General features: G+C 38.7%; 1 protein-coding gene across 3 annotated transcripts; it reads right to left on the bottom strand.

Annotated features, from left to right (window-relative positions):
- LOC127509465 (tubulin epsilon and delta complex protein 2) lies at positions 1 to 25,238 on the bottom strand. Of its 3 annotated transcripts, XR_007929231.1 has the most exons (11): positions 25,057 to 25,238; positions 24,633 to 24,742; positions 24,480 to 24,541; positions 23,914 to 24,382; positions 23,371 to 23,439; positions 23,211 to 23,264; positions 21,517 to 21,595; positions 20,468 to 20,597; positions 20,158 to 20,256; positions 15,558 to 15,742; positions 1 to 15,311 (listed from the first exon to the last, which is right to left on the bottom strand). XR_007929231.1 is itself a non-coding variant. In XM_051888241.1 (10 exons), exons 2-10 carry the CDS (start codon positions 24,731 to 24,733, stop codon positions 15,171 to 15,173), a joined length of 1,320 nt encoding a protein of 439 aa, XP_051744201.1. In that variant the 5' UTR covers positions 24,734 to 24,742; positions 25,057 to 25,236; the 3' UTR covers positions 1 to 15,170. The 3 variants fall into 3 exon arrangements, 2 of the variants coding, with proteins under 2 accessions (XP_051744201.1, XP_051744202.1); XM_051888241.1 differs by lacking the exon at positions 23,371 to 23,439 and having other exon boundaries at positions 25,057 to 25,236; XM_051888242.1 differs by lacking the exons at positions 23,371 to 23,439; positions 24,480 to 24,541 and having other exon boundaries at positions 25,057 to 25,236.
- Positions 25,239 to 25,248: the final 10 nt, after the last annotated feature.

The raw sequence follows: 25,248 nt of genomic DNA on the forward strand, positions 1-25,248 counted from the left end.
TTTCACATAACAGTTCTTTAATAGAATTTTTTCAAAAGTCATTTTTATATGAATATAAATGTAAAAATATAAATAACTAATATTTACATCACATAGTTTGACACAGAATACAGATTTTGGCATTTGTTGCCTCCAGCTTAAGAGAAAAAGCATTCTGGAGAATGTAAGGATGGCGAAAACACTCTCTCAGAACTAGAGAGGTAGATTTACTCTTTCTCATTCCAAAATATGAAACAGTAGAACAGATATTCATTGACGACTCACTCATTCACAACAACTTTCAACATGAAACAAGAGCAAGTTTAAAGAACAAAACTGCATGGTCAGGGCTGCGCACCTCGTAAGCCTTAGTAGATCGTAGAATAATTGCCACCAATAATTTCTACGATCAACTTAGTTCACAATGCTTTTGAGAAACGCAGCCCAGGTCAGTACAATGGGGGTACAGATGTGGATTTATGTACAACAGAAGACTGTAAGGCGATAAACGAAGCTAAGTATATATACTTAATATATGGTCCCAATATGTTTGACTGTGCATTCCACACATGCAGCCGTGACATTCTGCTCACGTCTTTTCAATGAAATTGCACAACTCAGTAAATGTGTTCACCCTCTATAAATCTCCCTCCTTCCAGCTCTTGTAAAAGGGCTGAAGAAAATCTGAAAACTGGAGGAAATCATGTGCACAGCTACTTCCAAATATGCATGGAAACAATCACATGGAAAGGCCAAAAAACTGTATTATATATATTAAAAAAAAAAAATTACGTTTTTTTGGGGGGGGTCGGGGGAGAACAGTACCATGTTTTTCCGATGACTCAGATCTGAACGTCTGATCTTGATTTGATCATGTAAACAGATATCTTGGATTACTGGCTTTCCATGATACAATCAGACGCTCCATTAGGGTCAGTCGCTGATATCCCAAGGGATCTCATCTGGTCCTTTTCCCACTTAAACACCAACTTCATCCCTGATTTAGCCTGATTCTCGTCTGCTTGCAGTTAAGAGCATTGTGAACAGTGTTTAAAATGCAGTTGGAAACTCTAGCTGCACTCCCTTTGCTGCTTTTTGTAGCACGCTGTGGAAAAACACAATAAAGGCAATCTATTTTTGTAAAGGGACAAAAACCACATTCTAGTGTAAAGCAATAAAAAAAATACTAAAGGAGGCAAAGGCAGCTTTAAAGCACGTACATCAGTCAATAAAAAGGCACTGTGTTTATCCCTAGCCATGTGGTCAGACGTCACTGTTAAAAATCAATTCCATCTGGACGTGCCCCAAGTGCAGAACCGCTGTGTTGCATGCCATGCGCACGCATTCACTCCAGAAACTTCTGTTTCTAGTTACAATAACCATAACCTCAAACTTACATGTCTATTTAATCACAGATAAGATCTCATAAATATCTCAAAATGTTTTTGGCAATGAGATTAAATGGAGGGCAAATGGAGAAAAAGACCCAATCTCATGTGCTTTCTCAAAAATGTCACCAACTGCTCAGATTTGCGATCAAAAGTCAGAGTTCCCAATATGAACATTTATTTCTAGAGCTTTTTTTTCTAGAGCTTTTATTTCTCTCCTAAGTTGAACACGACTGAGGAATCCATTAACTCTCCTGAGCTATGAAAGAGCAATAAAATCTTCTGGGCTCAAACAAGTCCGAGCTTAGCACATGCTAACAGCCAAATGCCTCAAAAAATGCTTTTATTAAGTACTCAAGGTTGTTAATCCTCTCTCTCTCTCTGTTTCTTTTCTTTCTCTTATGCACAAGGATTCTCAAATCTACTCCTCAACATGGTCAAAACATCTCGATCGATAATTATTAACCTCCGAATCTCCAAATGTTATTCTTCACACAGTTTTTTATAGGACATTTGAAGGCTAAACTTTTCCAAAAAGGAAAATTCTGTCATTTACTCACCCTCATGTGGTTCCAAATCAGTATGACTTTCCTTCTGCTGCGTTTTTTTTTTTTTTTTCATTCAATGAGCATAAAAAGTGTTGTTTTGTATCCCACTGAGTTTTGTCTTCAACAGAAGTAAATATGTCATACAGATTTGGAAGAACATGAGGGTGAGTAAATAATTAAAGAACTTTCATTTTTAATTCATTATCTGTCAGCAAAACATGCCAAATGCTTCCCTGATCAAGGCAGTGTGAATAAGCGGTGTTCCCATTGTGAAAACGGATGTAAGCTCCAGCCTTTGTGGGCTCTGACCAGGTCAAGGTGACGACATATTCATGTGTGTTGTTTTTGGGGGCGAGGAGAACATTGCTAAAATAGCTGAGTTTGAGTTTTAAAACTGGCACTGGAAGAGGAAAAGAAAGACAGAGGGGTAAAACAGAGCTGTACCATGCTAAGTCCTAACGCTTGCTCAAGGCACTGGAACAAGAACAAAACTTTACAGACACTTTTCGTGTACCCTTGTGGCATCTTGTGGCACCCCCCCCCCCAGTAATCCTGCTCATCTGTCTGACAGGAAATGAATTTTCTTTTCAGGCCGTCTCAGAACAAATTGCTTTCGGCTTGCTTGCCTTTCTCTGAACCGTGTCGTTATAAAATTCCTCTGCGGTTGTTTTTCCGAATACCGCCTATATGAGGTCCATGAAGAGTCCTGAATTTGCCAGCTAGAATCACATGCACACACACACAAACACACAATCCAATGCAAAACTCCTTCAACACATTGTACACTGTGTAAAATCCCCAATAAATCAATTTCTTTGTGTCCTTAATATCAGGTGCTGCACCCTTGTCCTAAATCATTAGCGGCTACGATTGACAGAGGGTTGACAGCGAAAGAGGCCGAGCAGGTGTCTTGTCTCTCCAGTCCATCCTGCACACATATTCCACACACACACACTCAGACGGACACATTCTCGACCTCTCCGATCCGCGCTCTCTTCCTATCCTGATCCGCAGCTGCCGGTTCTAGCCAGCAGACACAGGTTCAAGTTCCACTCCGTAAAAAAGCTCACACATTGCTACGGTGTCACTGGACAGGCGAATGACGTGCGATGGTGACGGAGGTGAACTCCTCTTTCGCCGCGGTGTCCGGTTGCCGCCGCTGGCCCGCTTCTTCGCTCGTCACAGGAATGCAGGAGGACTGACAGCAGCGTTGACGGCAGCAGTGGCTCGCAGTTAGTGTTGAGTGTCCTGTGTGTGTGCATGCGGGGATGTGTGTCCTCTCCAGGCTTGTTTTGATACCAGACACCTGCTGAGCGACGGTAAACTGCGTGCATGACTCCGGCGAACCTTCATGCCGGCCTGCGCCGTATTTTCCATGGGATTCTCTGAGAGGGCCTGTCTTCGGCCACCTGAGCGGACGAGGATTTTGGTGAAAATAAAAAGAAGGGTCTATTTTCCGTCACTTTTGCAGATGCTCTCACAGGGGACACTGTTCGGAGCTGAAGGAACCTCCTTCCTTCTTTTTCCTACGCTTCTTCTTATGGGCCGTCCAGCAAGCGGTCGCCATCAGTACCAGGATCAGCCCCGCGATCAGAAGGAACACGGACACCACCTTGGTCTGCGGGAGATCGTTATACGTGTACGTCACCCCAGTTCCGGCAACTCCAATCACCAACGAGATGATCCCGAAGGGAAAGATGCAGCGGTACCAGGACTTCTCCATCCCTCCCGTGGCTTGCGAAAGCCTCTCTAGGGATGAAAGGACCTCAGGGACTTTGGGCCCTCCTTCTTGTGACTGTCCCTCCAGGGTTGGGGCTGCCGTTGTCTGCGGTTGGCAGGTGAAGTGCCCTGTGGTACATCCCATCTTAAAGCCAGGATGCAGGAAACACAACAACAAGAGAGGATGCGCTGAAGAGAGGAAATGCAATTTATGGATGTGAAGATACTCTCACAATGTCTGTGGGTTTGTCAGTGACACAGTGCTCTGCCTCTCAAGCCCACAGCAGCACGTTGAACACTCGAGCAGACAGAATGAGCACTGCTATATATGTGGCCAGAAGGAGGGGAGGAGTCAAGCTGCAGAGGGGGCAGCCCAGAGATTCTGATTGGCCGCAGCTGCACTCTGACGTACAATGCCGTAGTATGAGACTGGGCAGCGGAGAGCAAACAGGAAGGAGGTGGGGGAGGAGGGGTGGAGTTAACCATTCAAACACCGTTCACTAAAATCCACCCACTCCTTCTCCATTCTCTTGCTGTGACTTGCTTGTAAGAGAATGAGTGCATGTATCCTATAGAGGGTAATGGGAGGGGAATGGGACTATTTAAATGCTCATTAAATAAAGAGATTGCCAGATTATTTTATGCAGAAGCATGTGGTGCATTCATTCAACCCGACAGCATGCCGGCAAATATCTGATGAATCCAGAGACTCCGTTCGCGCACGTCCTGCTGCGCACCCACGCACTTTTGGCCTCCCACGCCGCACTACCACAAAACACTGCCAAACGCTTGATAAGAGGGCTCTGAACGGATGTCCATTTTTAATCCTACCGAGTCTTTTCCCTGTCACGGATTGTGCACTGGAGGAAAAATCAATTTGAAGAAGAGGGAGCGAGAGAGATTGTACGCGCCCATGGCAATGCCAGTGCAGTTTATCACCCAGTCTCGTCTCTCACGTGAAATCATTTTGTCCATGTAGAGGGAGGCAATACTGACAGACAATGAGGTGTGAAGATTCGTGCTTTGTGCTTGTGACGACAACAATGGGCGAACCGCACCAGTCACACACCACTTGCTGGGTAATTTGCATTGGTTAAAAAAAAAAAAAAATCAATCTGCATTTTACATGTCCCTAATACCATGTCCTAACCAGAAATCTTCCAAGGGGAATTAATTTATCTGTCCACACTAAAAGGAGAAATTCAGCCCAACGTGATAAGAACGTACGTAAGCAGGATTTCACTGAGGGTGCCAATACGTGATTCCACAGAAAACAAAACCAAGAGACTGAAAATAATCTAGTTCTCAGATTAACATGGAAATGCATCCCTTATTTCATTTATCTCATTTTGACTGGTTAGTATTCCTGTCACACAAACTGAAAAGCATGGTGTTATAAAAGCCATGGTCAAGTAAGTCAATAAAACTTTATTTATATAGCACCTTTTAAAATAGTGTTTACAAAGTGCTTTACAGAATGAAAATACACAGAGAAAAAAAACACACACATATAGAAATAAAATAATAAATTGAATAGAAATAAGATAATAAAATGAAATACAGAACAAAAATAAAATCACATAATAGAATTAAGATAATGAAACACACACACAAAAAAAGAATAAGTACCTCTGGCTTATCTTTGTTTAGCTGTAGAAAGTTCTGGGACATACACAATCTCATGCTTTCTATGCAGTCCAGTAGTGTGGAAATTGAATTATGAGCATCTGGTGCAAGTGAAAGATAGAGTTGCGTGTCATCTGCATACCGGTTAATTACACCAGCTAAAGGAAGCATTTATAAGTTAAATAAGAGAGGACCCAAAATTGAGCCTTGAGGAACACCACAAGAAATGACGTAATGCCTGAAGGTGTATGTATCCAGTGTAACATAGTATTCCCTGTTGCTTAAGTAGGATCTGAACCAGTTTAAGACAGGACTCGATAGACCAACCCAGGTCTGAAGTCAGTCAAGTAGAATCTCATGATCAATGGTGTCAAAAGCAGCACTCAGATCTAAAAGATCTGAAAAAAAGATCTAAAAAATATTGATTGAAAATGATACTGTTTGAGCTACAGGTGATTCATTCTAGGAAATTAAGTGTTAGTTTTCAGTCATGTTGAAACTGAAAACATGGAGACCGGGCCGGCAAAACATCCATAGAATTGCATTACAGGCCTATCAATTTTCCATCTCAGAAGAAGAAAAACAAAAATATGTGAATAAAATGCAAGTTTTGGGCACCTATGATCCATATCCAGCACCTGCTGCAGTATTCCAATCACTAAAAACAGCGAGACATTCTAAAATGCTTGAAAAACACTTAAAGTGCCTTAATGTACTAAAACAGTGATATTAAAAGACTAAATTCAGTATATACACCTTATTGATGATGAATACTATATACAGGAGAGATGAGCCCAGAATATATATGCAATGTGTTAAATGGTTAAGTGTTTTCTTGATAATGTTTTTCTATGGATCATCAATAAGGTGTATATTGAATTTGGTCTTTTAATATTGCTGTCTTACTTCTTTAGTACTTTGTACAAACCTGGTAAAAATCACTTGCGGCCAATGGAGGAAAGCCTTGTTTTGCCCTCAAGGTGGGCAAAGTGTATGATGTCATGTGAAAACTAAGAATCCTGCATTCTGTTTGGTTCCCTCAATTCAAATATATTACCACTGTGCATTGTGTCTAAAAACACCCACCTTATTGATCAAATAATGTTTAAAGGATCAATCTCTGATCACCATGTCTGTGTTAATCAGACAATATGAATGCCGTCCACTGCGAAAGCCCTATTCAATGTGCTCATGGCATCAATTAAGGACAACAAATCCTGAAATGAGCAAAATGACCATATATCAAAGCCTCTTTCAAATACACTCGAGATGAGATCACTAAATAAGGAAAGGATCCAAGCCTTTCCTCCATACACAGCCAAATATTATGTCTAATAAGACTCTGACATTCGTAATAAGTGGTTCCCGCTCGGTTTATCCCCCTGGCCTCGTGAGAGAGGTGAAATCAAATGAGGAGCATAAACACAGAGTTAACTGCTGTCTGGTGACTCAACACTTGCTGATGTAGCCCCACGCCAGCACGGACATACTGAGGGAGAAATCAAGACGTAGGAGAGAAAGAGTGAGATGGGGTGGGAAAGATGGATAGTACAGAGAGGGGGTGGCGAGTGAGTGAGACGAGTGCATAGAAAGTGTGACCACTGAAGGATTGCATTAAATAATGCTTTGCTCCTCTTAATTTGTGGGATTTACTGCTCTGCTAATATATTTTAAGCTGCTTTGGATAAAATCATCTGCTAAATAATAAACGTATATGTTCCACATACGATCATTTCAGCTCATCAATCAGTTGTTAAAATTGGGAAACACATTTACAGTAAAATACTCACTTTCTTTGGGGCGGTTCTGTCTAGAGCGGGCAGTTTGAACAGGTGGGGTTACATTGGTGCCGTGACCCAGATGGGAGTGAGGTTTAGGGGGGTGAATGTAACAGATGTAGGTTAGTAAAAGCTGTGCGTGAAAGTCTCACTCCCCTGAACTCAAGAGGTGCTCTAGCAACTGATGCTGCAGACTGTGATCTTTAGCCTCCTTGTTAGAGCGTCCCGACTCCCATGCCAGCGGACCCGGGTTCGAGTCTCGCTTAGAGCGGGCTGTTTGAACAGGAGGGATATTGAGGCCCCCTTGTGCAAAACCGTAAGTTCTATAAGTGCTAGCTGCCATAATAAGCGTATGTACTGTTAATGCATTTCCTGTGCATTTTTACTAAATGTTTTTTGTAAATCAACAGTATATGTAATCTATACCTAGACTTTAACCCTCTGGTGCTCTTGTCCGTGTGTCGGTCGAAAAAGACCTTTTTTTTTTTAAATTTCAATTAAATATTTTTCTATATTTTAGTTCGAAAATGTTCTTTTATTTAATACTTTTAGGGGATTTTATGGTACTAAATTATATTTATAATCCATTTATTCACTTTTTGAGCATGGACCTGAAAATGAAATTTCCAACTTAAACTGTCATAAATTTTGAATGCTTTAGAGCACAGACTTAATTTTGGTCTCTTTTTAAAGATGACTTTATTGCTGAAGTGAAAAAAAGTTTTAAAAAGTTAACTTAGTTACATTTATTGTTATGAAAAATACTATTTTCATTTATATGAAAAATATATTTTCAAAAACACATTTTACTCTAAAACTGCAAGAAAATCTAAGCCATAAATCTAAACGTTGTGTTCCAAATTTGAGCTTGATAGCTTAAAAAATGGGCTTTCAGTAAGTTTTCATTAGATGAAATTAATCTCCAATTCATTTCTAATGCGGCCATTTTTGACCGCAAGGAGCACAAGTGTGACTATTTTTTCAGGACTATTTAACCTTTTCATATCATGTCCATTAATTTTTTTTTTTTTTTTTTCCCCCACATTGCAAGTGCCAAATGCCATGAAGTAAAAAAAATCTAAACCCCCCCCCCCAAAAAACAACATATTTCAGTCAAAAAACCGAAGGGCGCAAAAGGGTTAAGTTAAGCATCTTCCACATAAGATTTGTCTCAAGATGTCCAAAAGACCCAGGAAAGACACATAAAAAGCACAAAAGCCTTTTGAATGTGTGCCAAAGTGACAACGTACTGTGTCTTCAGTTCCCAGCACATTTGAAGATTTGTCTTTTTGGGTGGACATGCAGTTTTAGGAATACTATGCTACTTCACTGCTCCTTTTCCTGTATACTATTACTGCTTTTCCAGGAAGGGTTGATGATATTCCTAGGAAGTTAGAGATGAATGTTATTGCTGGACTTACAGGGAATAGATTCTGTAAACCTGAGAATTGGTAGTGCGACATTTCAATGATCCTAAATAGCTCACACACACAACCTTTTCCCTTCTGACAACACAATTTCTTCTGTTCATTATTATTCCTTCCTTTCTCAAAGCATTGTACAATGAGGAAGACCCCTGGGGCTGCGCTGAATGAAGACTTGTGTGAATGAGAAAGCAGCTGGATAAAATGTAGGGAGAAAAAAAGGTTTTATTGATACGGTTTGTGCAAGAAATAAGCTGTTTAAAGCTGTTGGAAAGGCAAATGTAATGCAAGCCGAATGCTTTAAAGTCAAGAGCTGATAAGCCCTTCACTCTACAATATGCCATACGGGTTCAAAAGCTGAAAGTGATGCATTTGTAATACTTTTGGCTAATATGCTGCCAATAAAATTCTGCACAGAAAGCAGCTCCTCTGTCAAATGGGGGAAAAAAAAGAAAATTCTGTCATCATTTATTCATCCTCATGGCGTTTCAAATCTGTATGACTTTCTTATTTCTGAGGAACACAAAAGATGTCAGGCTAAATGTCTGAGACAATCTTTTCCATACAATGAAATCATGAAGCAAAAAAAGCACCATTTTAATTATATTGAATAACCACTATCGTCACGGTTGGCTGCTAACAGGAAGCACACAACGAAGGGAAACTCAAGGAAATAGTCTTTCATCCCAAAATCCTACAGGGACACTCAGGGAAACAGAATAACAACCATTTAACACAACACAGAACAAAGAAATGAATGAAGACAGGACTTAAATACACAGAGGAACAAAAGAGCTAATTCGTTGGAAAACAGGTGAACTGAATCATTAATCAAGAGAACACATTGGTCAAAACACTGCTTCATGAAGCTTCAAAGCTTTACGAATCTTTTGTTTCGAATCAGTGGTTCGGAGCGCGTATCAAACTGGCAAAGTCACGTGAACTACTGAAGTTTCAAAACACTTATGGCGTAACGAAGCCTCGTTTACTGAAATCACGTGATTTTGGCACTCCGAACCACTGATTCAAAACAAAAGATTCGTAAAGCTTCATGATGCAGTGTTCTGAAATCACCCATCACTAGATATTGTTGATTAAAGTTGTTATTTTGTGTTTTTTTGGCTCACAAAAAGTATTCTCGTCACTTCATAACATTAAGGTCGAACCACTGTAGTCACATGAACTGTTTTAAACATGTCTTTAGTAGCTTTCTGGGCATTGAAAAAGGAAATGATCTTGCTGGCAATGCAGGCCTCACTGAGCCATCGGATTTTATCAAAAATATCTTAATTTGTGTTCTGAAGATGAACAAAGGTCTTACGGGTGTGGAATGACATGAGGGTGAGTAATTAATGACAAAATTTAACCCTTTAACACCCGCTAACCTGCCAAATGCGGGTGGATTTCAGCAGCGGATTGTAACACAGTCACTCCTACTAGCCACCTTGGCAGGTTGAATTTTATATTTAATATAAACATTTTTCAATTGTAGTATTTTAAAAAGGCATCTGAAACAAACTTTTAAATGCAATGTAGTGTTGTCAAAAATACTGATTTTTTGATACATTTTGATACTGAAATATCTGAAACGCTTGCAATACTCATTTTTCGCAGAATAGATACACGATACCAGCTGCTCTTTCTCACTCTCTCATCTCTATGACAGTGAGTTGACACACAAACCCGCCTCCCCTCACTCACTCGTCTCATTTGCGCCGGATGAATATTGTTAAATAAGAGGCTTGAATTTCAGCATGGGATTGCATGTAGTGTGCATAATTTTACTCATTCCTGCAGATTTTGTGCTCACACCCAAAGTGCGCACACATAAAGCATTAATTGCGTTTAAACAGTCAAATACTCACACAATAATGTCAAAATGCTGGTCTTGGCGAGTATTCACGTAAATACAGTCAGTTAGGTTTTAAGCGAACGTAAACACTTGAGAAAGAAAACACATGTGTAACAGTATAATGGATCCATGCATCAGGTCTTAAAGTGACAGCAGCCTAATATACCTGCTGCCAAATTATGAGATAATATTAAAAATATCTATATGTCAGTTTCTCCCCCATGGTATCGATGTCAAAATTGTGGCCAGTGAAAATGCTGAGTGGCTAGTAACTTTGGAAAACCACTAGACACAGTGGCTGGTGAGCAAAAAAAGTTAATGTCAAGCCCTGGTTAGAACTATATACACATACAAGCATACATACAATAAGCATTTATGTACTAAAAAGCAGTGAGAATCTCATGGCATTTAAATGAAATGCCAAATTAGACTTGAAAACAGTGATGGCAGAAGTATTTGAAGTATTTTAAGTGTTAAATTATTTTGTACAATAATTGTAGTAATCATTACAATATTATTTTGTATATCAATACAAAAACACATAAAATCTAGTGCATGTGACTTGCAGGTGAAAACATCTACATGAACCACTACTTTTTAGAAGACATGGTTGGTCTTCACTTATCTCGTGACCATTCGTCAGACGTCATTCTCTTTTATTCTATGGAAAGGAGGTTCTGCCTGACACTTCCTTTTGTGTTCCATGGAAGAATGGAAGATGGTGAGCAAATGTGTCACGGGTTACTTAAAGTGATAGTTCACCCAAAAATGAAAATTCTGTCACACATTACATAACAACCTCAAGTTGTTCCAAACCTGTATGAATATCTTTCTTCTGCTGAACACAAAAGAAGATATTTTGAAGAATATGGGTAACCAAACAGTTGACTTCCACAGTATGGAAGAAGAAAAAAAAAAAAAAAAAACGATGGAAGTCAATGGGATCCAACAACTGTTTGGAATTTCGGAACAAAATGAACATGTCCCGGTTGAACAGCCGCCCTATGCACTCATCTGTTGTTTTTCTACTTTCTTGTCTTTCTGTTTCCCATGATGGAAGTATCAGTCCCTTGAACGTGTTCCCGGCTGAGTCAGTGACATCAGCGCGGAGTGGGCGGGGGCTGGAGGAGGACGCCCACCCACGGCCCGCTGCGTGAACCCAGCGCCACCTGTCTCCCAGTCTGGAACAGCTTGTGCCTCCTGTCTGTGAGCTACCGTCCCCTAACGGGCCTCATGAAACCTCTCGATCACTCATTTTCACACGCTCAGCGTGAATCTGACATAAATAAAATGTTTTTAGCACTCTAAAAATGAGGTTTAGAACTGTTTGCTTTACATAAATAAACATCCCAAGCATACATACATACCGCAGGAGATCCTGGAGAGTTACACGTGGTGGGTTGCACATTATATGACCAGCACGACCCTGTTCGATTTACCATTCCTATGATCTATTGATCGTCTCAGGAGGTTGGCGGCGGTGCCCGTGACAGCTTTGTGCTCCTCGGGCTGTGTGAAAACCATGTGGGACTCTAAAAGTGAGATGAAATCAATGAGAAGTACCTCCTTTGTTCTCCACTGACTAAGAGGTCTGAACAGTAAGAGATACTTACAACCATCCCAACCACACAAACCATTGGCATTTGACATATAACTAACTTACCAGGTGGAAAAGTAATACTCACTGTGACTAATGCACTGCTTTCTGAATTTAACGGGCACAATTTCAAACATATACTGACATTCTTTTAGAGAACTAGTCACCACGAGTTTAAGAGGGCATTTGGCTTATTTTTTATTTTTTAAAATTGGTATTTACTTTGACTTCGTTCAGAAAAGCAGCAATTATCTGATACGGCTCCAGGGGGTTAATAAAGGCCTTCTGAAGCGAAGCGATGGGTTTTTGTAAGAAAAATATATATATTGAAAACTTTATTAACTATAATAACTAGCTTTCGTACACATCGATTTGCGGCGGAAGAGTGACCTCTGACTCAACGCATGACGCACTGATGAATGCGCAGGTGCAGAGGATAGAGCAAAACAAAACACCGGTCATGAATTAGAAGTCTAAAATTTGAAATTTTAAAGAGAAATGTTGGAGGATTTCGATTTAAGAGAAGAGGAGATTGAGTTTGTTTCACAGCTCTATTTGTTTGAACCGCGAGAGGCGTCTAAGCTTACGATACTCCTACATCCTGTGTCATACATCACGTCACGGGTTACTCATTTGGTGCAAGTTGACTTGCGCAGTATGCAGTTGTTCGTCTGAAAGAAGATAGTCATATACACCTAGGATGGCTTGAGGATGAGTAAATAATGGGATCATTTTCATTTTTGGGTGAACTAACCCTTTAAGCTTAATGGACAAATTTACTTTAACATTTACGCTCACAATGAATGGAATTCTCTTACAAATGTCTATATCTGCTTTAAGATAACAGATTTTATATATTTAAGTCTGATTGGTCATTTCAGATGTCAAGTAGTTTTTTTATGTTATTTAGGACATAACATGATTCTAACGTTATACACATGGAGCAGTAGTGAATTCATTACATTTTGAATGGTGAATGAGTGATTGAGTAAATCATTTCTGACACATAATATAACAGCACTGCTGTGAGATGTCATGACGGACACGAACATAAGCAAAATTTTTGTTTTTTTGCACTTGTCTATCCACAGTGACAGCTACTCTCATAGTCACTATGGCAACTAATGTAGATAGACACAGATATTGACTACACTATCTGAAGCAACAGATGCAGTTTCTTTCATTACATGCAAAATTACAGTCAGAGAGTCCGTATGATCATATTTGATTGGTTGCATTGTGAACAAAGCCTTTGAACCCTACTTGGAAAAAAATGCAATGAAACAACGCTTCAAGTCAGATGAATGAATTTTGAAAGAAAGCAGCCATTTTTTTCCCATTAACTCTTAGAAAAAGTCTTCCAAAACATACAATATGACCAACACACTCTTATGACAATTTATACTTTTTTTTTTGTTTTTTGTTTTTTTGAGTTGGCAAATTTATACAATCTCATTTGTATGTTTTTATACGATCTGTTCACACCGCCTGAAGGTTAGGTTTAAGGGTGGACCTTCACGCTAACATTTTACTGTGTAACAAATCGTACATATCTGAATGAAATTTATATGAAATTGCCAAGTTATCCATTACTTAAATTCTCATGAGAATTGGTTGATTGGTACCATAGACTGTAAAAAAAATATGGACAACACACTCTCCTCCATTGTAGAGAAGTGAAGCCGCCAATGTCAAATATGACGCTGACATCTTGGAGCCCGAGTCTGCGCAGTAGTGAGCGCGAAGTGTAGCCGCGCTATCAAGGTCCCGCCCACAATCCCGCAGAATCGGTTAATACTACAGAACAACTATGCAATTATACAATTGTGTCGGTTTGAAATAAACAGTTATGGAAATGTAGAAATTAAAGTTGAAGCTCCAATCTCCTCCTGAAAATCCCGAAAAAAGTCTGTTGGTGACTACTTCACTCAACATTATGACAATTTCTTCTGTGTAAAGATTTTTTTTTGTTTGTTTTTTGTTGTTTTTTTTAAATGGAAAACTTTCTTTACTGCAGAATCGTATCAGTGTTGCCAAGTCCACCGTTTTCCCGTCGAATTGGACTATTTTTACACTAATGCTGCGTGTTGTTTTCTTTAGTCTGTGGTTTGAAGCGACATCCAAGGAACTCGATTTTTCCCCCAGGAACACAATTTTTACCAGGGAACCCCCCTGAATGTGACTGGGCTAGTTTGGGCTGTGATTGGGCTGGTTTTGTTACGCAAACCTGGCAACCTTGAATCTTAGGATTATAAATGGGATGATATAAATTATGCTCAATGGACACATTTATGCTAATGCACTAACAAGTCTATATAGGGCAAGGCAATGCACCGAGATAAACATTAAAATACACAAGGGTTCAGAAATATAGAACAAAACTTATCTTATCAAAAATCACTATCTGTGCAAAGTTATATCCAATAATTCCTGTTCTAATGATGTGAGATGATAACTTTTATATTGGCCTATATGTACAAGGATATTTGCCTAGACTGTTTACATAGACACAAATCCAAACAGTACTTGCGTCAGTAACACCCAGAAGGGCGATTTAGACACTTTATAGATCGAATAACACACATTTTTGAATTCATGATGGGGCTCGGAAATGTCTAGACATCCATTACAAGTGCATTAGAGCATAAACACAATCATTGTTTGCTTTTATAAAGTGAGGGATGAGTCTAAATTACTTTCAGTCCTAACAGACGTCATGCCACAGATGCTGTCAATAGAGAATCTGGAAAACGTTCAGGACAGCATCAAGAACACATCACCCTCTGCTGGCAAAACACAATACCACAGGCCTCACAAGGACGCACGGTATTAGTATTCAAAAGATGCCAGTGGTTTGGCACGTTGAGGCTCAGAGTAATGAATGCAAACAGGAAGAACTCATCAGAGAGCCAGATAAACTTCTGCCACTCAGTGACAGATGTGGGATGGAGGAGTATGACATGAAATGAAATGAAATCCTGACTCATGGATCATGAGAGTCATCAGCTGGAAGCTTTATTCGTGTTTTTTAGCAGCAGCTGCACTCGCTGATCACGTCTCCAGTCATGTGACTGATCAAAAAAGGCATTTTGTTAAACATCTGAGGAAATTGCACAAAGCGAACATGCTTAGTGCTGAAACGCAAAGTTTCTCTCAGAATAAGAGTTCTGGAGAACAGTTTTGTGTGGAATACTTCCCAGCTGTGCTTCATGGAATTCTGTGAACTAACCCTGAAATTCAGTCTTGTTTTGGCTCAATCTTACTCCGAATCCAAAACCAGTGACGGGAACTGAACCCCTCCCTCCGCCAGCAGCGAGTACAGACCACGCAGAACCACGGCACTGGGTCGCTCAGTACCGGAATGAGAGTCCCAGAAAGAAGAAAGGTTATCGGACATTGCCTAAAAATAGAAAAAAAAAAACATGTGCTTTATACAATATAGGTCGTTTCAAAGCAGCTTTACAGTGATATAAACAGGATAATAATGATCAACGATGTAAACAGAATTCAATTCTGCTGTTAAGAGGCTCTAAAAAGGCAATAGCATCAACAATATGCTGCCTTATAAAACACCTTTTTTGGCCAAATGAAGAAAAAGGCTATCTCTTGAATATTAAAAAGGAGAGACATCGAAATTATTTTAAACCTTTTGAAGATGAACAGCCTGCTGAAGTTGTTCTACTCTGAGCCTTTGGCTTTCCAGCTCTCTCAGTTCAGCCTCACTGTTGTACGACAGGATGGGCGGCAGACAGGAAATGGGGTCACCCCATTCACCTCTCCTCCGGATGGGACAGAAAGCTCCAGAGCTCCTCTTATCCCACCTCTCCCAGTCTGAGAAACACAAGGTAGTTTTGCATTGGATTTTATTTTATAAAAATTGCATTTTGTATTTAGGGGTTCAAGCACGTAGCGCTGAAACCCTATTGTAATTGTTAAAATTTCCAAGGATCAGCATTCTCCCCTAAAAGTGATCAGGCAGACCAAACCGCAAGTCTTAGAGAATTGAAACTTTGAGGGTTGGTAGTACTAACACCATCTACAATGCCACCTAGGCTCGCCCCAATCGGCCTGATGGGGGCGCTACAGCGGTGAAAAGTACGTTGGAATCCTTTGCTCAAAACGAACAAAATGCATGCCTCGGATTCGATTCGATTAGAGTGAAATTTTTGGGTGTTTTGGATTTTTTGAAAAACCTACTTTTGTGAACTAGTCCTAGGTTTTTGGCCCGATTGGAACCAAACCAGTGCAGTAAGATTCTCTGGAGTCTGATTGTCAATAATTATAAAAAAAAAAAAAGTAGAAATTTCGATTTACGGGCTCGACGGGCCGCTAAAACCTTTGAAGTGGACGGAGCCACTTTTACTAAAATGGTTATAACTTGTGAACGGAATGAGATATTTTCACCAAACGTGGCACACATTTGTAAGAGCTCATTCTGTGGTCGTGTGAAAAAGGACGTGGCGACTGGCCACTTGGTGGCGCTATAACATGGAAAATACTTAAAAATGGCTATAACTATACAACCCTAAGTCTAATTGACTTGAAAATTGCCATGCGGTGTCTTTGTCTGAGGTGCCAAGACTGCCTTTGAGGACATTCGTGTATCTCAAAAAATGCCGCCGCGATCAGCCAATGAAATTTGAGCAGCTATCAGACAAGTTTTAAATAGGCCGAACTCGCTGGGCCTGTCTGACTCATGGCCCTAGAGGCCTATGAGAAACTCTAAAGAAATCTGCCACATGGGGGCGCCTTCATGTTTTCACGTGCGTAAGGGATTGTATATTATGTGATTTTTGATCACACAACCACAACATTCATGCCACATGGTAGAACTCCTCATTCTGAACAACTTTGCCTCTGGGACCATCGCTGTCAATCGAAGCTTTCATGAAATATTGGAGATTATTTCAAAAACCTAATTTCGTGAACTAGTTCTAGGTTTTTGGCTCAACCTCAATAACTGTTAAAAGCTTTAAAAATCATATATTTCCTATGGTAAATTGCCTGTATTGGCTGTAAATGGTCTTTTCCATCTATGATCTAGATGGTTACAGGCTTACTAAATTAAAACATAATACATTTTTACGTATGTGCTTAAAGGCCTTTAAGTGCTTGAACCCTGATAATTGCTGCTTGCAACTATATTATTAGAACATTATTAAGAAATTATTATATTATCATATGCAGTTCAGTTGTGAATTCAGTTAACTATCCTGTTCATACAGCTTGATCTGGATTACATAAAGCTGTTCTACATTGGAAATAAGCAAGCATCTACAGTGCATTAATTGCTTTCCCAAGAAGCAAGAACATGGGAACTCTGGTAAATGGATCTCTGTGGGGTCGGGGGATTTCTATGGGATTGTGGAGGACGAATCTTCAAAATGATGAACTATGTGTGAGGCTTTTTGAGATGTTACCCGTTAAATCCAGAGGGAACACTTTGAACTACATGAGAAAAATATAACAACTAACCACATTGAAAAAGGGATGGGAATTTTCACTTCTTAGATAACTGCATGGCATGTCACTTATAGAAATCGAACATGTGAATTTGTGAAACTGAGCACAGAAATTCAACAAGCACTGTTTAATGGAGGGTGAACAGATTAAAGACTACGGACACCACATTAGACCCAAAATAGACCAAAGATGAAGGGTGTGATTTGTTAACCCCTTAGCATTCCTGTAAAATTTGCCTAAAACCCTAAAAAAGGCATACCCAAAGTAAATTGCATGCTGTTCTTGAACCATTTGGAGTATATGCATGGTTATGGTCTCTTTTGAAAGTATGTGTACTGTGGGCAGTACAGTGTAATGCTAACAGGTTAAACTGCAGTAGACTGAATCCAAAAATAGACTGAGTTTTTGATCACTACAAATACCATGTGAACATTGTTGCGTTCGTGAGAAGAATTGTACTTTGTTGACTTGTGTAATGACGTAATATATGTGAGAACGGAAGTGAAAAGAGTAAAGAAAATGGATGAAGTTCCCTACTCCTGTCTTGTGTGTTTCTTTAGGGTTTTTCACACTTGAAATAGTTAACCCTGGATCATTCTAAACCCCGGGTAAACGGAATCCTGGGTTATCTTGCTTCACGTTTCACACTGCTCATAATTTACCTGGGGTTAACAATTAATCCTGGGTATTCATAAGATGACGTTTCACATTGTACATTCCTAAACCCTGGGTTAATGTTCTTATTTGCATATTTGCGGTGTCAGTGTCATTGATTGGATAAGCGCAGCATGCAAGCTGTTTAAATAAAGACTCATTGCGCAACCTCGTATTATATGGAGTTTATACTAAATGAACATTTCGGATTATAAAGGTCCAGAGCAGGGTTTCATAACCCCGGGTAAAAAGCGGTGTTTGGAACGATGATAACCTGGGGTTAAGCACAGTGTGAAAAGCCCTTTTGATTAATAACTCCTGACAGATACCATAAACATATAAAGTAGACTGGGGCTAGTTATCACAAAACCTACCATCTCTTTGCCCAATTACACAAATGTTTTTCTATGGCACTGGTTTTGTATGTTAGTTTTAAACACCAAAATATTATTAAAGTAAAATACAGTGTTTTTCCTTAAAGGGTTAGTTCACCCAAAAATTAAAATTCTGTCATTAATTACTTACCCTCTTGTCTTTCTACACCCGTAAGACCTTCGTTCATCTTCGTAACACAAATTAAGATATTTTTCATAAAATCCAATGGCTCAGTGAGGCCTGCATTGCCAGCAAGACAATTAACACTTTCAATGCCCAGAAAGCTACTAAAAACATATTTAAAACAGTTCATTTGACTATAGTTTTTTAACCTTAATATTATGAAGCGACGAGAATACATTTTGTGTGCCAAAAAAACAAAATAATGACTTTATTCAACAATATCTAGTGATGGCCGATTTCAAAACACTGCTTCATGAAGCTTCGAAGCTTTACAAATCTTTTGTTTTGAATCAGTGGTTCGGAGCGTGTATCAAACTGCCAAAGTCACACCCACCAGTGGTGAACCACTGAAATTTTGAAACACTTATGACGTAATGAAGCCTCATTTACTGAAATCACATGACTTTGGCAGTTTGATACGTGCTCCGAACCACTGATTCTAAACAAAAGATTCGTAAAGCTTCAAAGCTTCATGAAACAGTGTTTTGAAATCGCCCATCACTAGATATTGTTGAATAAAGTCGTTATTTTGATTTTTTGGCGCACAAAAAGTATTCTAGTTGCTTTATAATATTAAGGTTGAACCACTGTAGTCACATGAACTGTTTTAAATACATCTTTAGTACCTTTCTGGGCATTGAAAGTGTTAATTATCTTGCTATCAATGCAGGCCTCACTGAGCCATCAGATTTTATCAAAAATATCTTAATTTGTGTTCTGAAGATGAACGAAGGTCTTACAGGTGTAGAACGACATGAAGGTGAGTAATAAATGACATTATTTTCATTTTTGGGTGAACTAACCCTTTAAGTAAAATTACAATATAACCATATTTTGTAATATCCATCTGTTTTATTGTTTAACAATAAAAACCACACTGACATATTCCAACAAGAGTCAACTGTACAATAAAAGAAGATTTGAACCAAAAGTTTGAACTGTGTTTTTAGGACAAGAGGATGGTTCATAAATGTCAAGTTTTTACATCTGTTGAATAAAATGATAATTAAATTCATCATATTACAATTAAAAACAATTACAAATAATTTAATATCAATATTATAATTTATATTAATAATAAAATAAAATTCATTCTAATAAAATCTAAATAAATTCATTTAATATAAATATTCTAATAAGTATTTAAATTCTAAAAAAATTTAATAAAATGATATCATTAAAATGTATTAATTACAGTTTCTGTTGGTAAAAACAATGGATTCATATTTTTGTATGATTTTGTGAATTTTTTTGTACTTCATAATTGTTTAACACTTATTTTTTGGCCATTAAATAGCCTATATTTGTGACAACTTATCTTATTATAATGTTTTAACATGATGCACTATTGGGGCATGTTGTCACAAAAGCTCAGTGTGTCTTAAATGAACTGTATCTTTTTCCTGAGCCGTACAATTCAATTGTTTAAATTGCTTTGTTCATTCAGCAGATGCTTTAATTGAAAGTGACTTACAAATGAGTAATACCACAAGCAACAACCTCTGCACATGAACCCTGACCTGAAAATTACATCAAATAGTTTGGGCAACAGGAGACAGATTGTGAAGTACCTTTCTTCAGCTGATCAGCACATGTAAGAAGTTCTGCCGTCATCCTCTCCAAACCCTCCAGCATCCGCAAGGACTCATATTCTCTCTCATGTGATGTCCCTGTGACACACACACACACACACATATCTCTTAATCTCGATCTACTCCAAATGAGCTGCCCGCCTGTGACTCAGATGAATAAAGACTAGATGACAGTGTCATCCTTGGACGGATCCTTATTGTCCAGATGCTCATTTCTCAGCCCCCTACTTCCACCCACACACTTCTGTCTTCCTGCAGCCCTCCATCTTCCTGCCCCCAGCGCGGGTACCTGAGTCCGAGTCTGCAGCGCAGCTCTGCTCAGCATGGAAGCAGTGTGTCAGGTCAAGACAACGCTGTGAAAGCACGTCCAGCTCTGTTTTGATATCAGCAGGACATCTGGAAGGCCATTCTGATGGGAACTGATACAGCAGCAGGTCAAGAACATACAACAGCAAAATAAGAGAGATCTTAGTCAGACAGCATATTTAATTTGACCAAAACGAAAGAAATGGAGAGAAAAATATGACAAAATTGTACGTTTATCACTGAAAAAAAGCTTCATTTTCAATGCCGTCACATTAAATGTGCCGTCTGACCTGACAAGGACTTTTGAACAAACAGCAAGTGGAATAGAGTGGAGCAGGGATGATGTATTTTTGTAAGCCAAAACCCGGAAATGAGTTGCATTTTAGCACTTCCGGTTCCATCGTCCCAAAGTCAATGTGTGTTTTTGGTTAAATGATTGAAGTCTGTGGTGTGGTCGAGATATTTTCACGTTTTACCCTCTTGTGATTTTTTTAAAATCTTTTACTTGTCTTGAGAAAGGCGGTTGCTAACAAATGGCTAAATGGGGACATTAAACGTCATCAACCGAACAGGTAAATTAATCTACTCACTAGTTTGCTTTCACAGCCTTGTTTTTAAATAAAGAGTTGTCTGAAGCTTAGTGATGGTGATGTTGAAGTCATGTGACCATACGTTTAGCTTTTTACTTCTGCTGATTGTATTTACGCTTCAAAATTCATTTGTGACGATTATCACGATGAACAAAACATGTAAGAATCATAAGCTTTTGTTAGTCACAGTCCTTATTTTCTGCTGTAATCCCAAGCCAATGGAAAAATCCTACTGGGTTTTTGTCGAGGGAACGAGAGTGATGTGAACTCCTGGGTTGGCCTACAAAAAAACGTCATCACTGCTGCACTCTATAGTGTGCAGTTTACTCCGAGATCAGGATTACAACAACACCAACAGGAGAAATGATGATTGCATGGATGTATTGATCATGTCTGATCAAATGCGACAAGTCAGAAGTGACAGGATTGATCTGAAGGATACAGTTCCCTGCAGTCTCTCAGTAAACTGAGTTCTCTCTGGTACTGGCTTTGATTGCTTGGTCAATACTTTTTTCCACAGTCTGAAAGAACACTTACACTTTAAAAAAAACTGTTTTTTTCCCCCCTCACAATAACAATTGTGATTTAATATTCTGTATATATATTCATACAATATTAATTGATTTAAGAAAGATTCTGAGTTTACTGCAAAGCTCTTTCAACATCTTTTTCAAGGAAAAATCGTGGTTAAAGTAATGCATGTGCAATGGAAGTCAACGGAGCAAGGTCAGAAGACAGCAAATCAAAACACCGGTCATGAATTAGATGTCTAAAACGAGAAAAAAATTTTGAGATAAGAGAAGAGGAGCTTGAGTGTGTTGCACAGCCCTATTTGTTTGAACTGTGAGAGGCGTCTAAGCTTACGCTACTCCTACATCCTGCGTCATACATCGCGTCACGGGTTACTCTTGTGGCGCAAGTCGACTTGCGCAGTATGTGTACGGTTGTCTGCCGGAAGCTAGTTATTTGAATTGATAAAGTTTTAAATATGGATATTTTTCTTACAAAAACCCATCACTTCGCTTCAGAAGGCCTTTATTAACCCCCTGGAGCCGTATGGATTATATTTATGATGGATGGATGCATTTTTTTTGGGCTTCAAAACAGGCACCCCCTTCACTACCATTATAAAGAGCCAGGATATTTTTAAATATATCTTCAATTGTGTTCGTCTGAAAGAAGATAGTCATATACGCCTAGGATGGCTTGAGGGTGAGTAAATCATGGGATAATTTTCATTTTTGGGTGAACTATCCCTTTAAGACTTGATGTTTTAATTTCACAACATTATTTTAAGGTTTACTGCGTTGCTCTGTTTACTTCCATTGTACTCTGACATGATTTTAAAGTATAAGTCATTCTAATCAATATTATGCCACAAATATTAGTGACAGTGCTTAGTTTGCTGTGAACCCAAAATATTCCTTTTAAAAGGATTTAAAGGATTAGTCCACTTTCAAATTAAAATTTCCTGATAATTTACTCACCCCCATGTCATCCAAGATGTCCATGTCCTTCTTTCTTCAGTCGAAAAGAAATGAAGTTTTTTGATGAAAACATTCAAGGATTATTCTCCTTATAGTGGACTTCAATAGACTCCAAACAGTTGAAGGTCAAAATTATAGTTTCAGTGCAGCTTCAAAGGGCTTTAAACAATACCAGACGATTCATTACGCTCCGAAGCTTCCTGAAGCAGTATTTTGAAATCAGCCATCACTAAATAATTCCTTATTTTGTTTTTTTTTGGCGCACCAAAAATATTCTCGTCGCTTTATAATATTAATATTGAACCACTGTACTCACATGAACTGATTTAAATATGTTTTTAGTACCTTTATGGATCTTGAGAGAGGAAATGTCATTGCTCCCTATGTAGGCCTCACGGAGCCATCGGATTTAAACAAAAATATCTCAATTTGCGTTCCGAAGATTAACGAAGGTCTTACGGGTCTGGAACAGCATAAGCGTGAGTAATAAATGACAGAATTTTCATTTTTGGGTGAACTAACCCTTTAATTTCTTTTCAACTGAAGAAAGAAGGACATGGACATCTTGGATGACATGGGGGTGTGTAAATTATCAGGAAATTTTAATTTGAAAGTGAACTAATCCTTTAAAAGACAATATTAGACTGACCGGATCTGCTTTGCTCTCTGTGCTCGCCAGACTGGTAACAAAGGAGACGGTGTCCTGCAGCAACAAAGAAAAGCCATAAAAGCTACATTTGATTAAAAAAAAAAAAAAAAAGGAAAAAAAAAAAAAAAGTAATGTATATTATATAATACATATACAATACTATTCAAGGGTGTCAGGTAGATAGGATGGGGTAGATGTTTTTGAAAGAAGTCTCTTCTGCTGACCAAGGCTGCATTTATTTGATTAAAAAAAATACAGTAATATTGTGAAATATGTTTTCTATTTGAATATACTAAAATGTAATGTGATTAAAGCTGAATTTTCAGCATCATTACTCCAGTCTTCAGTGTCACATGATCCTTCAGAAACCATTCTAATATGATGATTTGATGCTCGAGAAACATTTCTGATTATTATCAATGTTGAAAACAGTTGTGATGCTTCATATTTTTGTGAAACATTTGATTTTTTTCAGGATTCTTTGATGAATAGAACGTTCAAAAGAACAGTATTTATTTAAAATGGAAATATTTTATAACATTTTTTTCTGTCACTTTTGATCAGTTTAATGCATCCTTGCTGAAGAGAAGTATTCATTTTTTCCATACTGACCCCAAACTTTTGAAAGATAGTGTACATATTAGATTAAAGATTCATTTCATATTTGGCTGCAATAAAGATGAATATCCAATCAGATACATACCATTGTGCATTAGACTGCACATTTTCTGTTGTGAATTTCCCATCTTGGCAGGAGATTGATGGGGAAGACTGTTTAGCATTAGTGGCTTTGACACGCATCTTCTGCTGGGATCCTGTGGAAGAGATCTTCCCTGGAGCGCTCTTTGGGACTGTCAGCCTTCCTGTGACTCCAGTCGGTCCTTTCCGGACCAGAACGGACCCGTGGGTCACGTTCCCTCCAGCTGCTTGTTTGTGATGATTGGGTTTTTTGCACGTCTCCGAGGGGGGGGAAGATTTCACTGGTTTTCTTTTATCTTCTTCTTTAACAGTATAATTAATGAGTGCTTTATGTTTGCTCTCATTGGGGTGTTTTTCTTGGTTGCTGTCAGAGTGAAGTTCTTTATGAGCCTCAGATGTACTGCGGATTTTCAGTGCCTTTTTTAAAACCTGCTCCAACAATTCAATTTCTTGTTTTTCTTCAGGTGGAATATCTGTTTTAGAAAGCAGAGACAAAATTTTGTTGTGTAATGTATGATATGGGATTATATAAAAAAACAAAGATAAACAGATAAATGATTTTCCTCTAACCATCTTTTTTACTGATGGCTGCAGCAGTTTCAAGCTCACTGGCTTCTGTCACGCGTGTTCTCCTGCACATGATCCGACAAAATGTAACTTTTTACACCCTCTATTTCAAGACAAGTATGCCGTAACAACAAGAAAACCACTTAAATATCTTACATTGAGTGCAAAATCTCCTTGCACTGCCTGATGTTTTCAGTGAGTCTTGATTCTTCAGCTTTGCACATCTTGACAGCTTCTTCCACAGCATGAAGAGACATGCTCAATATCTGAGAAAATACACAAGAACTGTAAGCCTATAGCAACTGTACTGTGTATAGGTGAGACAATTTTGCTTTTTAACAGGTTAAAATGAATTACGAATGTAAGCATGAAAGTTATAGATGCTGTATACTTATACATTTTATTTACACATGCACAAATACACAGTTCATTAAGTTCAGTCATCAAACAGCCGGTGCTGTTATATAATGCACAGTGCGTACTTAAGTACAATAGGTCCACATTCTGTCAGTACACATTTGGTAAATATGTAACGTTACATGAACATTCAACACTCTTATCATGGAGTGATTCAAGTTACCCGGCCGGAAGCGCACGTTGGTGTCTAAAAGCACAGCTTTCACTTTCCTTTATCCATCCTTAATGTACCTTCAGCTCGTTTAGAAATTTAAATTAATCTTATGTAACTCAGACTGTCAAAATAAAGTCAGACAAAATTCTGCGTCAAACTTCCGAGCTCAGCGCGACTTCTCACACAAACTCCCGCTCGTCT

Source organism: Ctenopharyngodon idella, chromosome 3 (assembly GCF_019924925.1).
Source record: "Ctenopharyngodon idella isolate HZGC_01 chromosome 3, HZGC01, whole genome shotgun sequence".
Taxonomy (NCBI): domain Eukaryota; kingdom Metazoa; phylum Chordata; class Actinopteri; order Cypriniformes; family Xenocyprididae; genus Ctenopharyngodon; species Ctenopharyngodon idella.

Excerpts from the sequence above, each read along its gene's own strand:
- LOC127509465 (XM_051888241.1), bottom strand. The coding sequence starts at position 24,733 with ATGTCTCTTCATGCTGTGGAAGAAGCTGTCAAGATGTGCAAAGCTGAA. Across the intron at positions 21,596-23,210 it reads CAGAGAGCAAAGCAGATCCG|ACTGTGGAAAAAAGTATTGA; the intron begins GTCAGTCTAATA and ends GTGTTCTTTCAG. Across the intron at positions 20,598-21,516 it reads CTGAGAGACTGCAGGGAACT|TTCCCATCAGAATGGCCTTC; the intron begins GTATCCTTCAGA and ends CTGCTGTATCAG.